This window comes from Hesperophylax consimilis, chromosome 23, assembly GCF_061612785.1.
Source record: "Hesperophylax consimilis isolate HC1 chromosome 23, BYU_Hcon_1.0, whole genome shotgun sequence".
Lineage (NCBI taxonomy): Eukaryota > Metazoa > Arthropoda > Insecta > Trichoptera > Limnephilidae > Hesperophylax > Hesperophylax consimilis.
The window spans coordinates 8,071,598-8,098,090 of NC_142858.1; the positions used below are offsets into that span (position 1 = coordinate 8,071,598).

At 34.0% G+C, this 26,493-nt stretch overlaps 1 protein-coding gene across 2 annotated transcripts; it reads left to right on the top strand.

The window, feature by feature from the left end:
* The first annotated feature begins 1,604 nt into the window (after positions 1 to 1,604).
* sl (small wing phospholipase C gamma 1) lies at positions 1,605 to 26,456 on the top strand. 2 transcript variants are annotated; one of them, XM_089645978.1, is made up of 13 exons: positions 1,605 to 1,791; positions 5,087 to 5,483; positions 5,809 to 5,947; positions 6,055 to 6,217; positions 7,062 to 7,262; positions 7,553 to 7,668; positions 8,642 to 9,578; positions 9,675 to 9,856; positions 10,477 to 10,654; positions 10,768 to 10,833; positions 11,738 to 11,929; positions 15,492 to 16,314; positions 17,124 to 26,456. In XM_089645978.1, exons 2-13 carry the CDS (start codon positions 5,132 to 5,134, stop codon positions 17,375 to 17,377), a joined length of 3,603 nt encoding a protein of 1,200 aa, XP_089502104.1. In that variant the 5' UTR covers positions 1,605 to 1,791; positions 5,087 to 5,131; the 3' UTR covers positions 17,378 to 26,456. The 2 variants fall into 2 exon arrangements, with proteins under 2 accessions (XP_089502104.1, XP_089502105.1); XM_089645979.1 differs by having other exon boundaries at positions 5,099 to 5,483.
* Positions 26,457 to 26,493: the final 37 nt, after the last annotated feature.

Consider the following 26,493-nt stretch of genomic DNA (forward strand, 5'->3'; position numbering starts at 1 on the left):
TATCATTTCGACAAGCTGGAGGCAAAGCACGTGACAATATTTTGGAACCAGGAGGGTTCGATAATGTTTTGAAAAAACTATGACATCAGTCGAAAGTTGAAACGCCGAAGAGTGCACATTGAAATAATCAGACCCCGCGCAGAAAAGTAAATTACTCTAAGGTAAGGTAACGGTTTGCAGCGCAGTCCATTTTAGGACTTTTCTGCGAAGGATCTGAATGTTCGTTTTGAACCAAACCGCCTAGCGTAGCGATGCTAAAAATGATTGAAGTGGATAAATTATAACACATTTGAAAATTGTACAACAAAATACTCAATTTTAGAAACAAATCCGAACTTTTGCTTACACGAATTGCGATTTGTAGCTACGGAGCGATTAGATTTTTATATTAGATTTATAGATACGGTTAGATTTTTACGGAGCCAGCAATTTGTGCGCCATTGTAAAAGAGACTCGTAATTCGTAAGCAGATTTTGTTTTTGAAGACCGATTATTACAATGCGAGTTGCCTGTATACTTTCAGATTCATTTATTAACAAATCGCGGAAAGGGAGACGGTCACGCCGCCTCCGCGCATTTTTGTTTGTTCCTCTTTCCTTGATTGGCTGGTATATCAATTTGAATGTCTATGTTAAAAATACTAAAGAACATAAATATGTGAATTCAAGAAGTCAACAATAAACTCAATAATTCAGGGGCCAAGAGCACCGGCTATCTTATCAGATGGCACTAAATATCAAACGAATACGTACAAAATAATCAATTATTACCACACCATTATTATCTACATATCTATTGTGAAATTGTGAATCAGAAATAATTTGAAAGTTCACGCTGGTTCACGCATAAAGTTCACGTCAACTGTCAGATTTCTTCCGTGCTGTCCGCATACTGTATTATTGCCATACAAAAATTAAATATATTAACAGTACCTACTCAAATAATGATCTATTATTTTATTTTCCCAAATATAAGCACTTTTTTCAACGAAAGAAAAATATTCATCTGATATACCCAATGATATATAACACTATATATCATTGGATATACCTATTTGTGCATCCTTTATTTGCCTACAATAGTATTTAATTGATTTTAAGCTCCGCAATTTTTTTGTCTCTCACTTGGCGTTTAGACTACTTACCTAACCATCACGCCGTTCTCCGCAGCGGTAGGCAGAGAGGACGGACCGCAAAACAACTCGGTCTTGGCACATATAATAATACTTAAAAAACATTTAACAACAAATCGCCAGGATTACTCAAATGCCTTCCAATAACACAGAAGTAAAATAACTTCAAATTTCATCATAACCCCTATTATTATATCATAAGATAGAGTATAAGACTGTAAAAAGGTAAATTACCAAATCAAACGTTAAAAAGTGAAAATAATAATAGAAGAAACGTCAATGTAGGTAACAAAGAGTTTGGCCAGGAAATGATTTAGCAGTTTTTTGTTACAAAGTATCTAGTACCTACGGGGGGGTTACGGGGTAATACAAAACGTTGAATGTTGACAGCCAGTTAAAAAAAAGCATCCGGAACTTCGGCCTGCTGTTGTTAGTGTCCTATCTTCCGGCCTGAATTTGTCTAAGCGCTGTTATGCGCGATTGTGCGCGGTTGGGAGTATGTAGGATTAAGTTAGTGTAATTTATTATTTATCGAGACAAATGAATCCATCCGGTACTGTCTTATATTTCATAATTTAAGAATTCTCCAATTATGTGACACAAAACGTATTTAATTTGTGCACACAGTATCGGACATACAACCGATTCATTAAAGTAAGGTACGTACACGTAGAGTTTTTAGTTTTTCATTTAAAACTTCACATGAATGACAAAGTTACTAGCGGACTGTAATTTTGGTTCTGTTCGTCCATATAATACGTAAACACAGTCATTATAAATGTACATTATGTCCGACAGTCGCGCTATGCATCTCAATGAACCTGTAATTTCAGATTTGCATCATATTGTGTATGACGTGCGTTAAGCCCATTTATGATCGAGTTTTCTAATGATGTAGTTAATTACCCTTATCTTTAGAACCCTTCAATTATTTTCATTTCGACAGTAAAGTAAGTGTTCTTACATCATTTCGACAATAAAATCTGTCAGTTTTAAAAAATATATCTAAGTGCACTGCTTTGTAAAGTAAATAAATAATTGAACTTTGTTTAAAAACTGAACATACCGTTTTACTCATATTCGGAAGTGTGCAACAAATTGTACAGGTACAATAATATGTGGTAGTCCACAATAACTGACGGTAATGTGACATTATGTATTAAATCTGACTAATGTTCAGTAAATCAGTTAGTATAGTATAAGCCCTCACTTGGCCCAGACTTGTTTGACTATTTCATATTCGGAAGTGAGCAACAAATTGTACAGGTACAATAATATGTGGTAGTCCACAACAACTGACGGATAATGTAACATTATGTAATTATATCTGACTATTGTTCAGTTGTTCAGTTAGTCAGTTAGTGTAAGCCATCACGGCCCCCGGACGTGTTTTATGGATTTATGCTTATGATTATTTCTATCATATTAAATTATCTTACTTATCTAAGTTGTCGTTTCAAAATCATAATGCGATAATGGCTTTCCATTATTGATAAATTTAATGCTGTACTTTTCTTCCTTTATTTTAATTCTTTCATACCTTACATTGGTAGGTTGCTTTCATAATTGCTTTCATACCTATTGTTTGTTGGTTTTTAACATTTCAAATTTATTTACCAATGTTCCTTCAGGACCTGACAATATATACAATCAAACTTGGTTTTGACAGGCATGAAGGGACCGACTAAATAGGCTCCTTACGGCTATAATAATAATAGGATAGTTTGTATAGCCCCATTTCTGTGAAAAAATTACCTCAAGGCATTGTACATATATGACTTCCTATGCTCTATCTATTTATATTATATTGAATACATGGGTTTAAATAGGAAATTATCAATAGTTGTTTAAATTTATTACACATTTAAGTGAAATAAAGTTTTCTGACTTTATGGATATGATTGCCTGAAAATATGAATTTTAAGTTTTAGTCGAGTCGAGTGATCATTCTTAAATCATGTGGGAGTTTATTCCATGCTTTAGATCCTGACACTCCGAAACAGGGCCGCCGACAGCTAATCAGGGCCCCAAGTCTAGTAGACTATACCGGGCCCCCTCCCCAGAACTTACCGGGGGGGGGGTGAGATAACAATTAATAAGTTCATGCTTACCTGCTACTGCTAGGAATACTACTTCATTACCTTTTCTTATACCATTATACCAATCATTTGAATTTAGCATAATTATTCAATGGAAATGTTTAAAAAGTTATGGTGAATACTCAAAATAAAATACTTGTGTTTCTTGTTTGTGTGTATTTACATATTCTTCGTTAATCAAGATATCTTGAGGCTAAATTAAAATATTATAATTGAAAGACAGAAAACAGGTAACAAAAATAAATAATCAATTTTCAAAACCAATGGAAAATAAATTAGGAGTACCGCAGTGATCGATCCTTGGACCCCTATTGTTCATACTCTATAAGTCTATATTAATGACATGCTGAAAATATTTTCAAAATGCAAAGTACGACTATTTGCCGATGATACACTTATATACTTAATTGGAGATAACTATAAAGAACTAATAAATATTTTAAATAATGAACTAGATGATGTATCAAGATGGCTAAAAATAAATAACCATACCAAACTCAGCGCGCAGCGATTCCGCTATGACTGTCGCCGACGGATTGCCGACGCGACGGTCTGCCGATCGGGTCGGTAGGGCCCGGGGGTGAGTATGAGCGGGGGCGCGGCGGGCGGCTGCATCGCCCATCCCACAGCGGGCCGGCCGGCATGGCGTGCTTGTAGCTTGAGCTGTGAGTGGCACGCTCTGAGAGCGTGTTCACACACATGCGTGGGATGACGTAATTCAGCATATCGCTCGCCATATATTCCAATTTGGAATGTACGGCGAACGTTATGCCGAAATACGCTATCCCTCGCATATTATAGCTGTGTGTGAACACGCTCTGACAGTTGGGCCTACGGAGCGTGCGGGCCTGGGCGCCCGGCCCACGTCCGTTCCTAGTGTCATTGGCATTTTTTAGTAAAATATCCGGGCCCCGTCCCGGGCCCCCCTTAGGCCCGGGCCCCAAGTTTCGGACTTGGCTAACGTGCCCTCTCGGCGGCCCTGCTCCGAAAGCATCCTCATTAGAAATAGGTTTTTTTGAAGTTGTATCAATCTACCTACCTATCTAACAAAGTATTCGCCGATCCATAGTTTATTTTCAAAAAAGGAGTATTAGGTAGGTATTTATTAAAAAATATATATTTGAAAAATACCCTTTTATTGATAAAATTTATAATCAGTGATTGTTTAAATATCGCTCCAATGCTTCTCAATTTCCTCCTCAAAACACTTATGCATAACTCTTATCACCTGGGTTTCCATGAAAAATATCACTAAATTATCCATCATATCACTAGCTCATAAGTATTCTTTTATTTGTAAAATATCACTTGTCATAAATCGCTAGCTTGCGAAATTGTTATTGGTTTTGGTCATAAAACTTTACTTGTCACAAATCAGTGATGCACAACCCGTGGCCCGATTCTTGCAGCCCACATGTCAATTTCGTACAGCCCTTCTTGATTATAGAGAAAAATCAAAATGTTTGCGAAAATTCTTGAAACCTCTAGCTGAGAATTTTTTTTATAGAGTTTATTTATTCATAACACATCGTTAATTTAAATAACTGTTTTAATCCATAAGCAGGTCATGGCACCTCTGCTAAAAAGGTTGTTCATCACTGTCATAAACTTACCCCATGTTGGGGTCTGGGTACTCATACCTACTTTCATAAACATTTTGTTTGGTTTTTAAAACAAAATTAAATATTGGCTTTGATACGCTATGCGGCAACCTTTGCGATGTTTGTTATAACCAAGTTCGACTGTACATATATATTTTGTTATTTAGTGTTTCTAACAAATCAGTCTTATATTACTACTACATATTTGAAATTGCTTTTATTATTATGCAAACTCACAATGTAGGTACATTTAGTTGTTTGTTCAGCATCACATTAGATTCAAGGGGCCTGCCCCAGCGATGGACTCATCTAGTTCACTGTGCAGTGGACTTATACACGAGATGGAGCAAATCATTTCCCAACTGGAGAGAGGAACCCTCGTTACTAAGTTCTTTCCACGAAAACGACCGGAACGAAAGATACTAATGATAAGGCGGGAGACACATCAGATACTATGGTCAAGAAACCACACCGCCCAGAGGCATTTCCATGAGGGTTGCCTTGAACTGAGGGATGTCAAGGAAGTTCGTCTCGGCAAGAACTCCAAGGACTTTGAGAGATGGCTCGAGGAATCCAAGAAGATGGATAATCCTCGGTGCTTTGTGATTATTTATGGATCTGATTTTAAATTACGGACTTTGTCAGTGGCAGGTAATTGATTACTTTATATTACATATTATCATAGACCATGTTTAGCAAATTTGGAAAAGCGTGATGATTAGTTTCATTTGCGTGTATGAGTATTTATTCTGTACTTTTATCTTTGCTTCCATTTGATAGGAGAATGATAATAGAGCCATCTATTTAATCTAATTCTCACGTGTCTAGTGCATGAAAATAATATTCCATCCTTTTGGAATATCATATTTAAATATCAATTTATTCCTCGTCTACAACCTTTTGTCTTGTCCTTTACCTTCTGGATTCGCTTACGGAAATGATTTACCGGACCATACACATCATTATTTATTTGCAGCCTTATCCGAGAAAGAATGCGAGATATGGATTCGGGGATTACGAAACTTAGTACAGAATACGGCTCTGGCACCCTATCCTCTACAGATAGAACGATGGCTGAGGAGAGAGTTCTACACAATGGAGAACACCAGAGAAATGTATCTATTTTCTTCTGACTAACTTTTTTTTCATATCCACTATGGGATACCAGAAAATCAGCCTGTATTATGTTTTAAGAGTATAACAAAAAAAATGTCTGTTTTAGGGTAACGCTGAAAGAACTGAAGAGTCTTCTACCAAAAATCAACAGTAAAGTTTCTACAAATAAACTACGAGACTTATTTACAGAAGTAGACACCCGGAAAAGAGGAGAAATTGGATTTGATGATTTTGCTTCCTTCTACCAGAAACTAATTTTTGATGAAAATGTAAGTGCTAATAATAAAGTAATAATATTGTCATTATGGCATCATTTCTGTTTGACGACCGTTTCCAGGCGGTTCAGGGGGAGGGTAAAAATTCCTGTGATTTTTTTCTGATTCCGGATTCATGTCCATAAATGCAGATAGGCATACCTTAGGTACCTTTTTAGAGATTAGCATGGGTCGGTGTTTCACGCACAAACGACTTGTATCATTATGTAATTTCATTGTTAAAGTTGAAATCTATACAGGAAAGTCAATCACATTCCATTGCACCTGCTAAACCAGATTGAATTTGTTCAATTCAATGTGACTATAGTTCTTATATATTTCTGAGACATTTAAAATTCTAAAAATATATTTCCCTGAACTGCAAACTTATGTGTTCATAATGTTCCAGGAACATTGAACAACTTTAGTCTTCCAAGGATAGTAAAATAAGTATGAATCTTTTCTAAATAACATCAGGTTTTTTATTTGCCAAACAAATGGAGAATGTGCAGTGCATTTCTCTCTGTGGGAAGCAGTTTATAGAAACATAGTTTTATTTCTATATTATAGAGGGTTCTCATAATATGAAGCATTAGCTGTGCATGTATCATACTGCAAGTATAATTTAAAAAAAAAAACATGCTAATTCTTGGAACTTGGTTTCTTCACCCACCGTTTAGACCCAAAACTACACATGTTCATGTTTCCAAAAATATATTTTGCCTATCAGTCCTCGGGAAAGTGATAAATAGCGCTGAGGTCAATTTTAAACTTTTTTAAATTAGTAACAATTAATTAATTTAATGAATTAATAAAAGTTGTAACTTTGTGACATTATTATGTTGTTGTTTGATTCCAGAATGTGTACGACATTTTTGATAAGCATGCTTTGTATTGTGTAAATGGGAAAACTGTTACTCTACGGGAGTTCCAAAAGTTCTTGGTTGTGGAGCAAAGCGACGTCATTGGTAACAACGAGTCAGAGGTTTCGTCTTACATCCGGGACTACCTGCACGACCCTCAGAGGGATGTGCACAATCCTTATTTCACTCTGGCAGAGGTAAGTTTATAATTATTATCTCATTCTTCTTCATGTTGCTATTCACAGTACATTCCTAATATGTAGAAAGACAGGCGTATGCAGCATCCTTTTGGATTGATGCCATCTCTGCTTTTATTGCATCAACTTCGCAGGTTCTTTATGTGCATATTTTTCACGTATACCGCTACCTGTTCCGCTACTAACCCCAATATTCAGTTGACTTCCTAAGTAAAAAGGTGATGGTTCCCTTGTTCTGTCTTCAAAGCTTACGGGAAATACATTAATTTACTTGTATTTTTATTTTTCAGTTTATAGAAATGCTATTCTCAAAGCAAAACAGTGTTTGGGACAGCAAGCACAGCAGCGTAACACAAGACATGACCAGACCTCTCACTCATTACTGGATTGCCTCTAGTCATAATACGTTAGTAGTATCCAAAAAACCATCATTAGATTTGCTGCTGTGTATTTGTAATTAGGTTGTTGCATCTCATTTTGAAATATTGCCCTATTATTATCGTTACCTAGCTGTTGGAATCTCTCCAATGTGACTACTCAAATGATTTACAAAGTTATGCGATGCAAGATTGTAAGTATCAAATGTTTTGACAGCTTACCAACGATGTACTGATCAATGTTTTTATTTATTTGGCCTAAACTCATTTCACTGTTTTATGGCAGTTTAGAGGAGCAGAGTTACATGATATGCAGCAAAATAATTGCATATTGTCGACGGCAAACCATCACCGCGTCATCCTGAAACGCCATTCAACAGCGGCAATAAACATACATTACTGAGAATTAAAATACAATTTTTTCTACACTGTTCTACACGAAACTTTACAATTTATTTCAAAAATGCCCTGTTTTAGTCTTTCCTTTATGTGGCCAAATATGATTTACATGGGTTGCCCTAGACAATGCTCTATAATAATTATTTCTTGTGCACTAGTTTAAATCTACATCAGCAACTTGATGGTCTGGAACGGGGTAATTTATTAAACTGAATTTAGTTGTTTTTGTGTAATTAAATCTCAAATTTTTTGTAATTTTTTTTGTGTTAATATTATAGAAAGGTATTCCATTTGTGCACGAGATGTTCCAGGGACATTTTATATAATATTTCCCTAACATAATTTTTTATCATTGCCATTATCACAACTGTAAAGTCATTTTTGTAATTTATGTAAGTGTATCAACAACCAACAACACGATGCCCAGACTTGGCAGCACCCATATTAAATTAAATGAAAAAACCTTGTTTATATATTTTACATAAATTATTAGGTATAGTTATCACTTCAATACTGCCCTAGACATATTCATAAATTAATGTACTTATTGCTTATCGTGCACATCAAAAATGAAATAACTCTTGAAATTGATACAAATTGCAGATATTTGACCGGTGACCAGTTTTCAAGTGAATCCTCGGTAGAAGCATATGTACGCTGCCTCCGCGCGGGCTGTCGTTGCATTGAACTAGATTGTTGGGACGGACCCGATGGAACTCCTTTCATATATCACGGACACACCCTCACTACCAAGATCAAGCTGATGGATGTACTGCGCACCATCAAAGACCATGCTTTTGTCACATCCGAATACCCATTGATTCTTTCAATAGAAGACAACTGTTCGTTACCTCAGCAGCGCAGAATGGCCGCGGCTTTACAAGAAGTTTTCGGAGATCTTCTTCTTGTTCAACCATTTGAAAAGAATGAAACCAGTCTGCCATCCCCCCACCAACTAAGGCGCAGAATCATTCTAAAGCACAAAAAACTACCGGAGGGCGTAGATGAAAACTCATTTTCCATGCGTGCTGAGGAAGGAAGAGATCTTGATCTTAGAACTTCCGTCAAAAATGGAATTTTGTTCTTGGAAGATCCAGTTGATAAAGAATGGAATCCACATTTGTTTGTACTGACAGATAATAAGCTTTTCTACTCGGACAATTACTGTGCCCAAGGAGAGGCGGAGGCCGATAGCGACGGGGAGGCCGAAGTAGAGGCAACCAACGGGGACATTCCTCAAGACGAACTGCACTTTGGGGAGTGCTGGTTCCATGGGAAGCTAACTGGCAACAGGCAAGAGGCTGAAGACCTCCTCAGGACCCACTCATACTTGGGAGATGGCACATTCCTGGTCAGAGAGAGTGTAACGTTTGTAGGTGACTATTGCTTGTCTTTCTGGCGACAAGGTAAAGCCAACCACTGTCGCATCAAATTGAAACAAGACAAAGGAATCACCAAGTACTATTTGATTGACTCAGTGTGCTTTGACAGTCTCTACAGCTTGATAACACATTACAGACAGAATCCATTGAGAAGTCAGGTAAATATCTTTTATTTTTATTTGTCTGCAATTCATTTATAGGTGCTAAAATATCTGAATGAATCACTGACATTAAAGTTCTATGAAATTTTCAAGGAGTTTCTCATAATTCTGCAAGAACCGGTGCCGCAGCCAAACAAACACGAAGGTAAAGAATGGTACTTGCCACACGCCACCCGTTCTCAGTCTGAGGAACTATTGAGACGTGTCCCTTCAGATGGAGCCTTCCTTGTGAGACCAAGTGATAAGGACAATGGATCATTTGCTATCTCGTTCAGGTAAATTTATATAAATTTGTTAATTATACTATTTAACATTTAAAAAAAAATGTTTAACTGCACAAGAGTCCCAACTGCTCACAACTGTCTGGAGCCAGTGAGACTGGTATCCCCAATTGGGGAATGTTGTGAGGCTGAAGGTAGTGGGGGGGGGGGGAAGGAGATGGTGAAGAGGAAGGTGGGGAAGTTGAATGGTGTTGAAGTTCCTGCATTGGGATGTGCTGCAAATATACTATATATCATTTAAATGATCAAATTTTGAAATAACACAAATTAATAATTTTTCACATTGTCATTTAATGTGATGAATCTTATATGTATCAAATAATATGTAAACACTAATTTACGTATCCAATACGTCTGTCTCGACACAGGTATATCCTAGTGAGACATACATCGAAAAACACCTGTAAAAAAAACTTTATATTGATAATAAATTTTTTTTTAAAAATCAAGTAAAATTAACTTGCACACGCCGGGATTTAAACCCACGACCTCTGACTTGCTAGTCGAGAGCCTTAACCCTCGATCACGGAGGCTGTCAAAAATACTTAAATATTTACATGTTTATGTATTGATATAATGAAAACATGCTAAAGTTCCCTCATTTATATTTTCAGGGCAGATAAAGAAATCAAACACTGCAGGATAAAACTAGAAGGACGACTCTACACGATTGGAACTGTGAAATTTGAGAGTTTGGTTGAGCTTGTTGCATATTACGAAAAGCATCCACTTTACAGGAAAATTAAACTTTGGTATCCGGTCAACGATGAAATCATTAAACGTATTGGTGTGGTAAGTAGAAATAAACACGAAGTTGTAAACATTTTACTATTTATAAATATTTTTGATAAAGTAAAGTTATCATATTTTAAATTATGATGTCATAATCTTATTATAATCCTTAGGAACCTGATGATAATTCTGTTTATGGCACTCCCGGATATATGGATCCCAGTTCATTTACCTCAAAGGTTTGTTCTAATTGAAATCTCTTTGTAATTCCATTTTCCTGGAGGGTAAGGTGGGAAGGTATGACAAAACATTGCATGACAACTTGAATTTTCTTCTATTACAATATTTTCAAAGAACTCTTAACTAGATATGATTTGAGATTTTCACGGCTGAAAGTATTGTAGTGATTTATTTTTGAGGTATTATGTCGTGTTGCGCCACCTCCTTTAACCATTTTTTCGGACAACATTACAGTGTCCATTATCAGGGTAGACATATATTGTGGTGAAATAAGTGCTTATTTATGTATATGGGATACTGTGTTACCATCTCCAATCCTCTAAGAACTGGTATTACAGTATAATTTAAAATGGTTTTCTGCATTTAGTCTTGGTGCAGCTGTCAATTAACGGACACCAAGAACTATTATTGAGCTTATCCCTGTCTTTATTAATGGGATTTTTGTGTATCTCAATTGTGTTTGTCATTGAAAACCCAAAATTCATATGGACAAAGGAAGCAGGTAAAATTTTGGCACCTCCTGTCAAAACCAGTAGACGTCTAGTAGGTAGGTGACCACTGTAATCAATAGTATTTGGATGATTTGTATTTTTGTGTAGCACCGTTTTCATGAAAAATAATCTCAAGGGCGATGTTTCAGGACTGTTAGATATTACCAGCGCCTTGGCATGTCGGCGCCCGGAGCGGACTGCTCCAATTGCGCCCGCATACGGCCGGCCCTGGCCATAAGCACACACTTCACCACATCTTCGATTACACATCTGCTCTGATGATGGATACTGTAATGCCGTCTGAAACGTTGGCTAAAGTAGGAGGTAGCTCAACACGGTATAATACCCCAAAAATAAATCACTAAAGAACTAACATAAAACAACAAAACTTTAAGTGTTTAGTTGTTTGCAGATAATGGTAAAGGCACTCTACGACTACAAAGCCCGCCAGGACGATGAGTTGTCCTTCTGCAAGCATGCCATCATCACCAACGTTCACAAGCCGGATGCGGGCTGGTGGCGGGGCGACTACGGGGGCAAGCGCCACCAGTGGTTCCCGGCCAACTACGTGCAAGAGATTGAGCCCGCCGAGAGTGATTCCAATGTAAGCTAAACTAAACACTGCATACGTAGTACATGTAGATTACATTCACTGAATGATGATCTATATGATGATCCTACTAACTAACCACCACACCGTTTCCCCACAGAGGCAGGCATAAAGAATACACTGCCACACTTCTCTGTCTCGGCACACACTCCTTGCTTATAGGGTTTTCCAATAAGAGGTGTTATTTTGATATTCGATCGTAAAAGATCAATGGTTTCGTTGCTTGTGTGGCACGTAGCACCGTCTTGTTGAAAGTAAACGATGTCCAGATCAATACCATCCAATTCCGGCCATAAAAAATCATTAATCATCTCTCGATAGCGCAATCCATTCACCGTAACTGTTGCTCCAGCCTCATTTTCGAAAAAGTAAGGTCCAATAACTCTGCCGGACCATAAACCGCACCAAACAGTCACACCTTGAGGATAGAGAGGCTTTTCAACAATAATTCTTGGGTTTTCCGAGCCCCAGATGCGACAAGCTTGTTGACGAAGCCACTGAGGTGGAAGTGGGCTTCATCACTCAAGATGATTTGCATTTGATTCGCTCAAGTGAATTTTAATCATTTCAATGTGTTGTTGAAGCGTGTATCGTTCCACTTTTATTAATGGAGTAGTTTCTACTTGTCAAATGTCAAAAAATGACAGCTTCAAAAGTAACATCTACCAAAATAGCGGGCTATTCAAAATAACACCTCTTATTGGAAAACCCTGTATATGATATGATAACGTGACCTGACTAAAGTATTTAATTTGATTCACTTGATCGTGCCCTGTTTTCCTCGAGTGCCCTCGACTTCTTCTAACATTATCTTCGGCATCATATACAGGGTGTAATAGTACAGCATGTACCTGATGGATTTTAACCAGCGATTTCTGAGCATTTTTGGAGTAAAAAATGCAGTTGTCATTTTACTATCTGATGATATTTTTTTCAATCAAAAACCAAACAGGTATATTTCCATCACAACTCGCCTCTGGGTAGTTGGGTACTGGGTACAGCCTAGCTCGTCACGATATGCACTCCGTTCGTTCCAGCAGCACGGTAACAGACGAGACAGATATACATATATTATGGCAGAGGCCAGAAGGGTTAATTTACATCTTAAACATCTTCAGAGTTAACTTTTCTGCCAGATCTGAGACATTAAAAATAATACGTCATATTCTTTAATCCATTTTAGATGTACGTAATTTGAAACAAGTGTAATTATTGACTAATTAATATCTTTGGTAAAGTTATAAAACTCTACATACCTCTTTATCTTTATAGCAACATCTTTTTTGTTTTTTATTTGATAACATTTATATTGATATTAGGCTATCAAAATATATTATAGTGATTAATTTATTACTTATTCATATTTTTCAATTCTTTGAATTATTTTATTGTCACGACATTATCAAATAAAAACTGCTAATTGTTAATGTATTTTTCGATAAACGGCTTCGCTTATAACAGGTATTTTTTAATTATTTTTTTCAAAATTATAAATTATAAATCTTTGTGAAAAATTATGATATAGAAAAAATCACATGATTGTAAGATTTGTGAAGCTGAAAGTATTTATAAAGTATTAACACACTTCGGACAGGAAAGTTATTTCTACCTGTTCGGTCGATTGTTACTTAAGAACAGGAAGGGTATTTTTACCTTTTGCGCCGGCCTCATTTCAATGGCACAAAAAAGGAATTATTCAATGTTTTTACATGAATATTATATACCAATCTCTTTGTAAAGGTCCCAACTATATGTACATAATTATCGAATCGTAATGCTAGCCTTTTTTAAATTTATTTTCATTCCTTTCGTTTACATCGGTATTTCAAGAAAAGGATAGTATATTATTTGTTAGTGAAATAATTCAATTCCTGGAATGAGGTTTTTTATGACCGTGAAACCCGATTCGAATCTCTTTCTTTGTTCCGCACCCACTCAACTCCTATGTGCAAGCGAGCGAGAGATGTCGGGCAAATTTAAAGAAAGCGGGTATGAGCAAATACCGATAGTCGGACCGTAATAAACATATTACAAGGTTAATTGAGTTGCATTTCAAATAATATTCGATTTTCTTTTAGTACTTTTATTGCTTGGGTATGCTGAGTTACAAAAATATTTTAATTATTTTCGAAGATAGCGATTTAAAACAAATTAAAGAAATTCGCAAGGGACCATTATTTTCCCCCGGACTCAGCATAGCACCAGCGCAAAAAATACCCGGCCGAAATGTATTAATAAGGGGCCGTTCAAGTATTACGTAAGCAGATTTATTACAATTATTTACCCCCTCTTCCCCCTTGTCAGCAAAAGTAAGCAAAGCTCTTACCCCCCCTCCCATGCTTACGTAAAAATTGGTACCTATATGCATTTTTCTGTTAATGTATTCTGTTTTTTAAGCGAGTACCTAAACGTATTAATTATTTGTGGGAATCCCCGAATATGTATTCGGTTTTCAAGGTTGCCAATGTGTAAAAAAAAAAAACTACTGCTGAGCAGTGCTGACGTAATCACTATCTCGTCCCCCCCCACCCCCCCATGTCATCAAAAATAAGCAAAGCAAAGACCCCCCTGCCCCCCTATAGTGCTTACATAATACTTGAACGGCCCCTAACCTATCAAAAAAATAATTAGTGACTATCAGACATTTACCTTTCAGATGAACATCGTTTGTAAACATAAAAAAATCTACATTCAGATTTAGATCTGTCAAAAATATAACTTAAAGAAATACACTTTTCAAATATTATTATTAATTATTAATATAATTTGGATTCCTACTGTTAGCAATAATTTAAATAAATGGTTATGAGGAAATATAATATTGTCTTTATGGTCTTTGACAATAATAACAGCCAATATTCAGTAAGGTTATATCGTGCATTGCGCAGTTCAAAATCCCAGCCGTTGGGACGGGACCGCCTGTTCCCGGGTGTCCAGCAGGTCCAGTCAATACCTTCTTTACCGGCCGATACGCAGTGCAGCTGGAGTAGTTTCCCTGTTGGCCGACAGAGCGCACCTCTGGCGGCATAAGAGCGAACCAAACGACCGTAGCGCCAATATTTAAATATGCAACACTGCTTTATGGTTTGGCTGAAATGATTTAATACTTCAGTTCCAATTTTGAAAATTAAATATTTATTGAATAATTTTTTGCATTATGCAGGAATATTTCACATTGCAGAGAACCGAAATTAGTATGTTTAACTAAACAACATTATTTCTGTTACTTTTCAGTAACATTAAAAAATTACATAATTCTTATATTTTCAGTATAAATTATATAATTAATTTATGTCTCCACTCTTACTATCGTTGGTAGTGTAAAAGCCAACTTAGTTCCTTAGTTCCTTTCCAAGCAGTTGATCGGAGTACGATTCTCAGCCATGGAAATTTTTTCAAATTCAAAATTTTTGCATTTATTTTTAATCCTGAGACATTTTACAGGACTGTGCTAGTTATACAAAAATTATTTATGTTTAAAATGTGTTTGAAAACAAAAAAAGGCCATATGTATGTAAATTAAATCCAATGACTGCTTGAAGTGAATGTATTTCAGGGAAGTGAGAGAGACAGTATGCCACTGGGAACATTGCAGAAAGGGAGTGTGGATGTGGTTGGCGCCATGGTGGAGCTGGTGGTGGGAGGGGAGGGGGGAGGCACTGCCCACTGGGTGGTCAGGATCCAGAACCCGTCCATGTGCGCCCCCTTCGACATGGCAGCCCCGTCCCGCGAGGTGGCCCTAGAGTGGCTGGCCGCCATCCAAGATGCCGCACAGTCTGCCAGCGCGCGCTCCCTGCAGCACCGTGAGATGGAGCGGGCGTGGCGCATCGCCAAGGAGATGTCCGATCTCATCATCTACTGCCGATCCATAGCGTTTAACATCGACCGCATCAAGACCAAGGGATTCACTTTCTATGAAATGTCCTCTTTTCCTGAAACTAAGGCGGAAAAACTAATTTGTCAACAAGAAAACAGTTTTTTCCTAAAGTACCACAGAGTGCAATTTAGTAGGGTTTATCCAAAAGGGCAGAGAATTGACTCTTCAAACTACAACCCAGTTCCCATGTGGAATTCTGGATCGCAAATGGTGGCACTTAACTATCAAACCCCTGATAAACCAATGCAGTTAAATACTGGCAAATTCAAAGAAAATGGTGGATGTGGTTTTGTGTTACGTCCAGAGTTTATGTTTACCGATGGATTCAACCCTTACGACAAGACAACCCTGGTGGGTGTTGGCAGTCTGACAGTTCTGTTGCGAGTGATTGGAGCCAGACATTTGTGTAAGTCTGGGAGAGGAACCGCCAGCCCCTTTGTGGAGGTGGAGGTCATTGGTGCAGAATACGACTCTGGAGTCAAGCTGGTGACTAAAACCATAGGTAATATCTATTATTTTGCTCTAAACATTACTTGTTTTAGTTTTAATACTATTGCGATGTCATGCGTAACTTTCAGCATATTAAATTTGGGAAAAGGCATTTGTTATAGATGTGATTTGACCTAAAATATTTCAAGGTGAAATAATTTGCTTTCTAACTCTTAGGGCCAGTTGTTTCACAGAATTTGAACAATACATCAATTTTAAGTTCTGTGAAAGTTCTATTCACGTTATTTTATTATATCAGTTCAATGAAGCAACTGGCCCATCTATATAAATAAAAATGTAAATGTTTGTTTGTTCAAAATCTTAAAACTCGGAAACTTCTTCACCGATTGCTTTTACATTTTGACACGATGTTGCATTCGTATATGTATATGTGTGTGTTTTTATATACCTATATAATATAGATGTCACCTGTAAAATGTAAAAACATGCTTTTTTGAAAAACAGCACCATCTATTTGAAAAAGCAATACACGCTATTGTTGCATCTGCACAGACAGACTGACGGGGTACAGCAATAATGATATAATAACAGAACTTGAATAGAAGTTTAATGGAACTTGAAAATTAACTTTGAAATTTTATGAATTGTTCAATTTCTGTGAAACAACCGTCCTTAACTTTTCTTCTATATGTGTAATCTTTATAAATTTTATGTTCATTGCGTCTAAATATCTGCGACTTTTCCAACTATTGCGTAATTCTGTCATTCAACTTATTTTGCCTTATCTTACCTGTTTGCTTCCCCGCCCGCCCTCCTTGCTTAAACACTTTGTATGAAAATGAAACCTTTGTTTTATTACAGCTGATAATGGATTCAATCCGCTGTGGAATGACATTTGCGAATTCGAGGTGGCTAATCCTGACTTTGCCTTGATTCGCATCATTGTACAGGATGAGGATATGTTTGGAGATCCCAATTTTATTGGTCAGGCTACATACCCAATAAAATGCCTCCGTTCCGGGTACCGAAGTGTTCCTCTCACCAATGGATTCTCAGAGGAATTGGAGCTCTCTTCACTCCTTGTCCATTTAACTATTACCAAAAATGTTGTATGATCGTCCAATGTCATAATGAAACTCATCATGCACCTAGAAATATGCATTACCGTATTCATCAAATACACCTACATCACTATTTTAAATTATTTACAATTTATAAATCACATCACCATTTTAATTATTTACAATTCATAAAACTCATTTTACATCACTATTTAAATTTATTTACACCTCTTCAACATTATTAAATGGATCTATGTATTTGCATAATATTTTTTAGTTGTTTATTGGAATATTATGTCTAAACATGAAGACAAGTAATTTTTTTGTTGATTTGACTTATAATGTGTGCCAGTATCTACAAAAATGGTGCAATGAAAAAGTCAACTGTTTTCATGGCTAACATTATTATTTATGGTTGAATTATTGTTGCATTGGGGCAATTATATTTGCTCATACTGCACTTACAAAAAATATAAGTAGGTATTGTTTAATTGCAGCAAATTATATGTATATAAACTTCTTCCTGCATTAGCATTTAATAATTACGTCTTATACCAATAGGCAAATGCATTTTTTTTTTTTTATACAAAAGAAACATCTATTTTTCTATCGATACTGCATTAGTTTATAGTATTATATTTGTATAGTGTATTTGGTTAGTATTATTTACAATACTTAGATGGCTAAAAACTCGACTTTGCTTCGATCTGAGGATTGTAAAATATTCTGTATTATATGTTAATGTTATTTACAATGAAACGAAACACCACATTTTTTACAATTTATACATATCCAGATAGATTTTAAACATTAATTGTCTTACTAATTAGATTCTAATATGCCGGTTCAACGTTGGGCTCTAAATGCTAGGCTTAAACCGGGTTTGAGGCCGTTGCAACAATATAAACGCCGTGGTTATAAGTCAAGTTTTCTACTGTTCCGACTGTATGCGCTGTGTTATATTTACACGGCATTTATAAGTAATGGGGTTAGTATTGAGATGATAAACACGTTAACGTAAATTAACTTGATAATTCAAGTTCCCGTAAACAATAATTGTTTGTTTATAAAAGTTTGTGTGTTCATAACAGAAAACTATAGTATTATAAAATGGGTCTAATTGTAATTCTTGTACGGGAGACTTCTAATATTAAAGGTACTGAGTATTTTACAGTAAACATACCGACCCTCGATGTTTAATTATGCAAATATCAATAAAGATATTGTTAACAGTAATTATTATACCAATTTAAGTTATAATACTTTTCTTTAATATTACGATAGAAATATAGCACGCAATACTGTCATTGCATTTAATTTACCGCTTTAATAATAATGACTTAAGTAATACTAATCGATGCTTCATAAACCATTATGTATTATTTTTATTATATTTGAAACATTCTGCAGACCTCTCCTAGGACATAGATGGCGATCATTGTGAGCATCGAATAAAGAAGAAAACTAGATGTGCCTTCCATACAAATTTGAATGAAAACAAATATTTCACTTATCCCAGCGCTCAGTCTCACTGACATCGTAGATCTCCATTCTATTTAAATTTCGTAAATACCGTTTTATATTGGAAATTTTAGCCTCGATTAGGCAAATATTTGGATCACAAAACACACCGACAAGGCACCTCTTGTTTTCTTCTTTACTCTGTGATTATGAATATACCATAATATAAAGTACACATTTACATTCAAATCATTTAACGAACAATTTTTTTTTTGCTGAGTTCACTTGTATTATTATTAACCCATTGGCCTCCGAATTGTTTGGCTAAAAAGTTGTCCTTCACATCCGAATTAATTTTGTACCAAAAGTTTTAAGTGCAGTGGTGTACTAAATCTTACATTACTTTTAAACTAAACATGCAAACGAAACAATCTTTTTTAATTTACTTGTGCATTGAATCAAGGTATGTAGAAAATAAATGCATTGTTTAAAAAAATAAAATAATATGATTAAACGAGGATATGAAAAAATTTTTTTTCAAAAACAATTTTTTTTTCTTCATTTTTTTATAATTGGATTAAGAAAAGATGTACATTAATCATACTTATTACCATAATATATATTTTTTGCCATTTGGGCTCTTGTTAGCAGCCCACCATGCGTTTTACGAACAAGTTTGTCAATTCCCGAACCTCACTCCATTTTGAAAAAATTCAATGAAGCTGAAATATAACAAAATTTCAATCGTAAATATCAGGAAAAAAATGTACCAACGGAGTCCTGCCAATGACTACGAAATAAATGCCTAATTATCTACAGAGCGATTGGCATTTAAAATTTTAAACACAGATGTCAATAATGTATCCCTTTTTCGTTTTTAAGCCGACAGACATCAGACCCTCAGTCGTTTGATTTTAAGACACATCGCCGTACACACGCCGGGACGGCGTCGTTTGATGCCAATGGGTTAAATACAATTATAATTGTGAACCAATTTTATTATTTTTTTTACCACTCTTTCTGAAAATCTACTTTAAAGAGTTCATTTTTTTGTGATAATGAATTAAATCGCAAGATCAACGGAATTAATTTGAATATATATTTTTTTGCATACCCGTTGAAGCAATTGTAACAAGAAACTTTTACTAGATATTGAATTCACTTTTACACATTGAATTCAACTGTACATATTATATTTACTTGACAATTGTGTTAGTTTTCAGTTCACACTGAAATAATTTTGACAATATTATGATATGACATTTAGTTTCAACACATAGCCTTTTTGGGCACAAAGTTGACTACCCCTCTCCCGTTGGGGTACCTGCTGGTGCAAGGTAAACCTTCACATTCTTATAATTTAAATATGTATTATTTGTATATTTCCAATTTTTTAACATTAGTAAAATATCTTCTTCAAATGCATTATTGACATGTAACCACAATTTTTCTCTGAAATGCACAAAATTCATACAAACTATTCACAACAATATTGTTTTCCTCCCAAGACTTTTTATATTTCTAAATCATTCCAAAGCTTTGTGACGTTGTAGTAATTTCAAGTAATAATTCTAAGTGTGAAATGAATGTGCCTTTTAATTACAAAGTAAATATACTGTAATAATTCATTTAGAACCCTTGAGTACTAGGCGACAGTTGCCTGAGAGTGTGGTCGCCGCGAGACCAAATCGAGGCGACCAGTGACAATCACCAGTACCTATTCAGACAGTGTCCATTACCTCGACAAGAATTCACACACGAGTTATTCATGTTTTTGTACTAACACGTGATTCCCGTTCAATCGTTTTAAAATGAACACATTCTTCCTATTGTTAATGAGAACAATAGGAAGAAAAAAATATTTGGTGTACCTTTAATTTTCGGACTTAATTTTTCCACCTCCAAATATATCAACTAATTCTTCCCACAACTTCCTTTAACATCACTACTATTGGTGTACTAATCAGATGACATATCCCAAATGGTAGTATGAGATTGAATCTCAGAAATAAATGTCTCATTATCAAAACTCATTATTAAATGTGCAGTCGCCGCTTAACTGCTGGTCTTGGTGATCTCGATGATTCACTGGTGAAGAGCGTTAGGATACAAGTGTGTATGGATGAAAGCAAGACTGTCGCTTAGTGTGCAAGGGGTCCTAGGGTAAGAACCTATAGTATTCAGAATCGCATATTGAGCATAAAATTTTAATTTATTATCTGTATATAAGGATGGCATCTTTTAATAGACTAATTAATTAATGACTTAATTGCAAAAAAATTATCTGTCAGCAATTATTGTCATTTTTGCCGAATTTTAGTATGCTAGATAATTTATTTTTACCTCAACTTTTGTGGTCTGAAAAATTCTAAATTGTAATAATAATAATAATTGGATGACTTGTATAGCGCCGTTTTTGTGCAAAATCACCTCATGTAATGATGCATATCTGATGTTATTATATTTTTACCTCAACTTTTGTGGTCTGACAAATTGAAAATTGTAATGATGCATATCTGATGTTATTATATTTTTACCTCAACTTTTGTGGTCTGACAAATTGAGAATTGTCCCGATACCTATCTGATGTTATTATATTTTTAATATTTACAACCATTAGGTATAAAATATTTCCAAACTTATTCTATTAATTGATAAATGTTATATGTATTTACAAAAAATTAATTTAAAATTTGACAATGCATTACACCAGAAATGGAGATGTGACGTCAACCTTTCATATATGAATAGGCTAATCATTTAAAGAGGACTCGTTTGAATGTATATGCATACCAAAAGTATCAAAAAAGTTTTTTAAACTAGTTTGGAACACCCACCCGAAGTCCCCTCTTTCCCCGAAAATGCCCAAAGATTCCAGGTGGGTAGTGACTTTCTCAATTCTCTCGCGATTCAATTCAACATTGTTTCACTCTTCATCTTCTTAAAACAATTTATTTTAATTACATTATTTGTTGATCCATCCGATTCCATACAATAATAATAATAATAATATTTGGCTAATTTATATAGCGCCGTTTTCATGAGAAATCACCTAAAGGGCAATATTAGAATGATTTACCTGTACCTGTACATACGCAATAGTCACTTTGTAATATTATCTTAAAACTTTGTTTTTTTTTTCTTGTTAATTATTTTTGTGTGTATATTGTATATTATATTTGTATGTGCATTTGTTATTTTCGTTCAATTATGTATCATATTAACATTTTTTACACCAGGTACTGAGCATGTATTTGTCTATTTTCAAATAGGTCCTTATCCACTGGAGTGATTTTTGGCATATTTTGCCATTTTGCAAAAATGTTTTGAGAGATTGCTTGTCATAATGTGCCATATTTATAGAACCTAAAAATATGGGAAAAACAAAAAAAAGAGGAATGGTATTAAATAATATGGGAAATGTATATATATATATATATATGACACCAATCACTCCAATGGGTAGGAAGGTTTAAAATAGTTATTAATCTTTCAGTATTTTAATTACTTACGTATTTCCATTTAAGCTTGTCACACAAAATAATTTATGTAGTAAAATGTATTAACCAGTTTTGTTAATTTGGTGTCGTTAAGTTTTAGTTATCACTTATGCAATTGTGCAGCGTCTCTTCTCTTTAGTAAGTTAAAAAAATAATAATTACTAATTATTATTAACGGCACTATATATTTTTGACCTTTAACAACATTAGAAAGAAGTATGAAATACTATATTTTTATAATTATGATAACACAGAACTCTCTCACTAATCCGCCACCCCAAAAACCGGCTCGTGTCCAATATATTATACAGTAGTAAGCAGTTTCATATGTTTTCATATTAATATTCTGAGGAATGGTATTAAATAATATGGGAAATGTATATATATATATATGACACCAATCATATATATATATGACATCAATCATTAGTGAAAGCGACAGATTATAAAACAGGTATTTAGTAAAACAAACAAACACCGCTACCGATCTTTCATAAGATTTCCACATTTTTGTTTTGTTATTATTTTAGTTTTATGTTTAAACTTGCGAGAAGACTCCATTTTGTAAACTTATTCAAACAAAGGTGGCAGAATAAAACAAACAGAAACACATACCACAGTTCCCAAATCCCAAAAAACAATTTGATCAACATCAAAATTCAAACTTAAATGCTGATTTATTTTTTTTCTTTGTCATGGTTAAATTAATTCTCCAAGTGTGAATATTTTTTAGCCCGCCAAAACGATCGAAATCCGAGCGGTAAGAAGCAAAGGGGTGCGTGACATCATCTGTGCGCTGATTGTCTTGTGGTTAGTGCATTTTGTATGGAGATTTTTTTTATTCTTTAGTAAGGAATTCCAGTACATTTGTTTTATTAATGTTTACTGTCTAACTAAATCAAGGGTATTTTAAATTTTTTTATAATCAAAATTTCATACTTAAATTAATTGTTAACGTTAGAATTTGCGATTCTCTTCAAAACATCGCCAGACAAAGCCAGTACACTGAAGCCTACGCGGTATCATCGATGTATCTACGTAGCTCACGCCGCGGCAGTACGGCGGGCTCTAGGTTATTATCGTTGCTTTTACGTAAATTTGAAATGAGTTCTTACTTAATCATTTTTACAAAAATGCAAAATTGGCATTTAGGTGATTTTAGTTGTGGTCGCGCTAGTTGTTTGAACTGGATTATATTATGGAATAACTTAATTTTACCACTTTTAATTTAATAAAACTTTCTAAAATGTCAGGAGATACTACGATGTAAGTTAAAACAATCGATAAAACTAAAAAGACAACCACAAATCATCTCAAAAACTCAGATCAACATACCTAACTACACAATATAAAACTGTATAGCGACATCTCCCTCTTATTATCAAAGTATGCATGTAACAGAAAGAGATGTTTAATTATTACGTTGTACTAACTTAACACTTAGTACATTTGACATCAGATTTCGTTTGACCAATCAAGGAATGTGTACACAGTAAAGCTTTTAAATCATTTTTAAAGAATGATTTATTAATTCTGAGAGTAAAAATATAGAAATATATTCAGAATCGGTGTTTTTTGATCTACATGAGTATATTTAAAAAAATATAAATATTTTTTACCAAATTTCTTATTATGACCGAGTTTTATTTTTTATATTAACTGCTGTAAATTTCAAAAAAATGCATTTATATCTGCGTGTATATTCGTGATTGCCGCCAAAATTTGATTAAGTGCATTGTCATCGACAACTAGTCCATCTACCGAGTTTCAGCTCAATCGGATGTCGGGATGTGGGTTAATTTACACTTCTAAGATTCCCTTTAATTCATACAATCAAGAAAACAAAATCGAAAATCAAATAGATATATTTCAAAATAACGGCGTATTAGTAGTTTTCGGATAATCCGCCAGTGGATTACTGAGAAAATACTGTATTTACTTATTAATTAATTTGAAATAGTTTTTTTTTATTTATTTCGCTTAAATGAGTTTATGAACTGATCATTACTTCCCAAATTATTCCACATTTCTCAAGTAATGTATTTTAATCCATTCCGTCCGAGCTGCCACAATTTAGGGCGGCTATCTTAGAAGGCCTTTCCTCTGGACCACCATAATTTAAGCCTCTCAACAAACTGTTTACTTTTTTCAAAGTAGTCGTATGCATTGCCATCTTGCGGAATTATTTTTTTTTATATTTAAAAAATAATTTATTTTATTAAATAAATTTCTATTAAATAAATACAAAAACAAAAAGTTGTGTTATTTTGACTACATCAATAAATTCAGGACAAGTTTGCACAATAATTAATTCAGATGCTGTGGTCAGTTTTAGTCAAAATAACTTCGGATGGGATGGGTTAAAACTAACTGATATTGTTTAATACCTGAAATGTTTTCTTTTCTGAAATATAATAATACAGTCAATTTACAATATTGTGATATTTCATGACGAAAATTAGTCAATGTAATGATTTCATCTGAAGACTGCTAAAAATACTGAAGATTTTAATTTATAAAGTTCCACTAATTCTTGGTTCTCCACAAAAATATCTAAAGCCATTCTGAACATCAAAATTTTGTAGTAATTGTTGGTTGAAAATTAATCAAAATTTAATGAATGTTATTTAAATAGTAATTTCTAATAAATATGTTGAGTTGTATATCTGATCTATGTAGAATAGTAAATATTTTTTATATTGTAGATTAATTGCATATTAAATTCCCATTGTCATAAGATGGAATAAAGTAATTATTTTTTACAAATAAATGTATTTGTAGGTTATATTATTATTACATATACACAATTAATTATAGTATTTTTAATTCATCACATTTTAATAATATGGATGCTTTTTGGATCTTGTGATTTCACAGAGTCAAAACTATTTTACCATGACCTTACGGCACCTTACACCAAATTTTGCATTGTACTCGTTTAATCTTCATATTTTATGTCAATAAAGATTATGAATACTTAAATAAAGTTTTTTTTTTTTTAATTATATCACAACACGGTAAAGTGTTATTACATTTTTTTATGGATTTTAACAGCTCGACTGTGGAGGTCATTGTAATATATAAAGCTGTTTTAATAAAATTACATATTATAAATTTATTTTGAACAATATTTTTTGCTGAAAACTTTAGAATTCTTTAGGGAAATTATTACAGGTGCTAGGTGAACTAATCCTATGGTATAAATTATTATTTCTGTTAAATTCTGGTAACAACAGGTAATATGTGCTCACTTTTATTGGCTGAATATCGATAACTCTCATGTTTGTACATATCTTTTACTCATTCTAATAGGTCAATACTTATATATTAGGAAGTAAAAAAATGTAGAAATATTTTTGAAAATATTTATTTTTAGCAATACAGATAGTTTTTACAACAAATATATTATTATTTACAATCTTCATTAGTTCTGTTGTAAAAAATGAAGATACAGTACAATATTGGAAATTGTCTTTCCCGCTTTAAATAAGTTTCCTTTGGTTTGTACCTTTTATTTCAATTTATTGGAGGAAGACACTGTGTTTCATATCATTCTTTATAGAACTGATTAATAAAGGATAATATTATTTAAGAAAGTTTATTTTTATGTAATATATGTTGTTTTCATGGGAATAATTTATAAAGTAATTTTGAAAATCTTGTAACAAATTACATAAATAAAGATCATTTTCTCATTACACACTGTCACAACATTAATTTATCGCAAGTCTGATTTAATTAATTTATAACATTTACACATAGTTAAATAATACAAAAGGCACACAATGTTTCTATCGCTCAGCTTCTAAAATAATCATTTCTCTCATTCACCTTTAACTTCATTTACAAGATTTTACTCGAGCCATCATTATTTTGTTGAAAAATCCAACAATAATTTTACGAGGAATAAAAATAATACAATAATTTTTTATTACATTTTATAACATAATATACAAAGGGAAAAACTTACACTAAAACTGTATGTTTTTTTCTTCCTAATAATCTATTATGATTCCTAATTTAGATAAATGTTAAAAACGTTCGCCTGATAAGTTAGGTGTAAAACATTTATTCCTAATAAATGAGAGTAGATTAATTATTTCTTGTCGATGAATAATTATGCAAGACACGAATATAAATATAAACCTAGGGCTTGATTTTATAGATTTAATTTTCAGTTTCAAATTGGTAAGAAAATTTGACTGCGGC

Coding starts and splice junctions, on each gene's coding strand:
- sl (XM_089645978.1), top strand. CDS start 5,132: ATGGACTCATCTAGTTCACTGTGCAGTGGACTTATACACGAGATGGAG. Junction 7,263..7,552: donor CTTATTTCACTCTGGCAGAG/GTAAGTTTATAA, acceptor TTTATTTTTCAG/TTTATAGAAATGCTATTCTC. Junction 9,579..9,674: donor AGAATCCATTGAGAAGTCAG/GTAAATATCTTT, acceptor GAAATTTTCAAG/GAGTTTCTCATAATTCTGCA.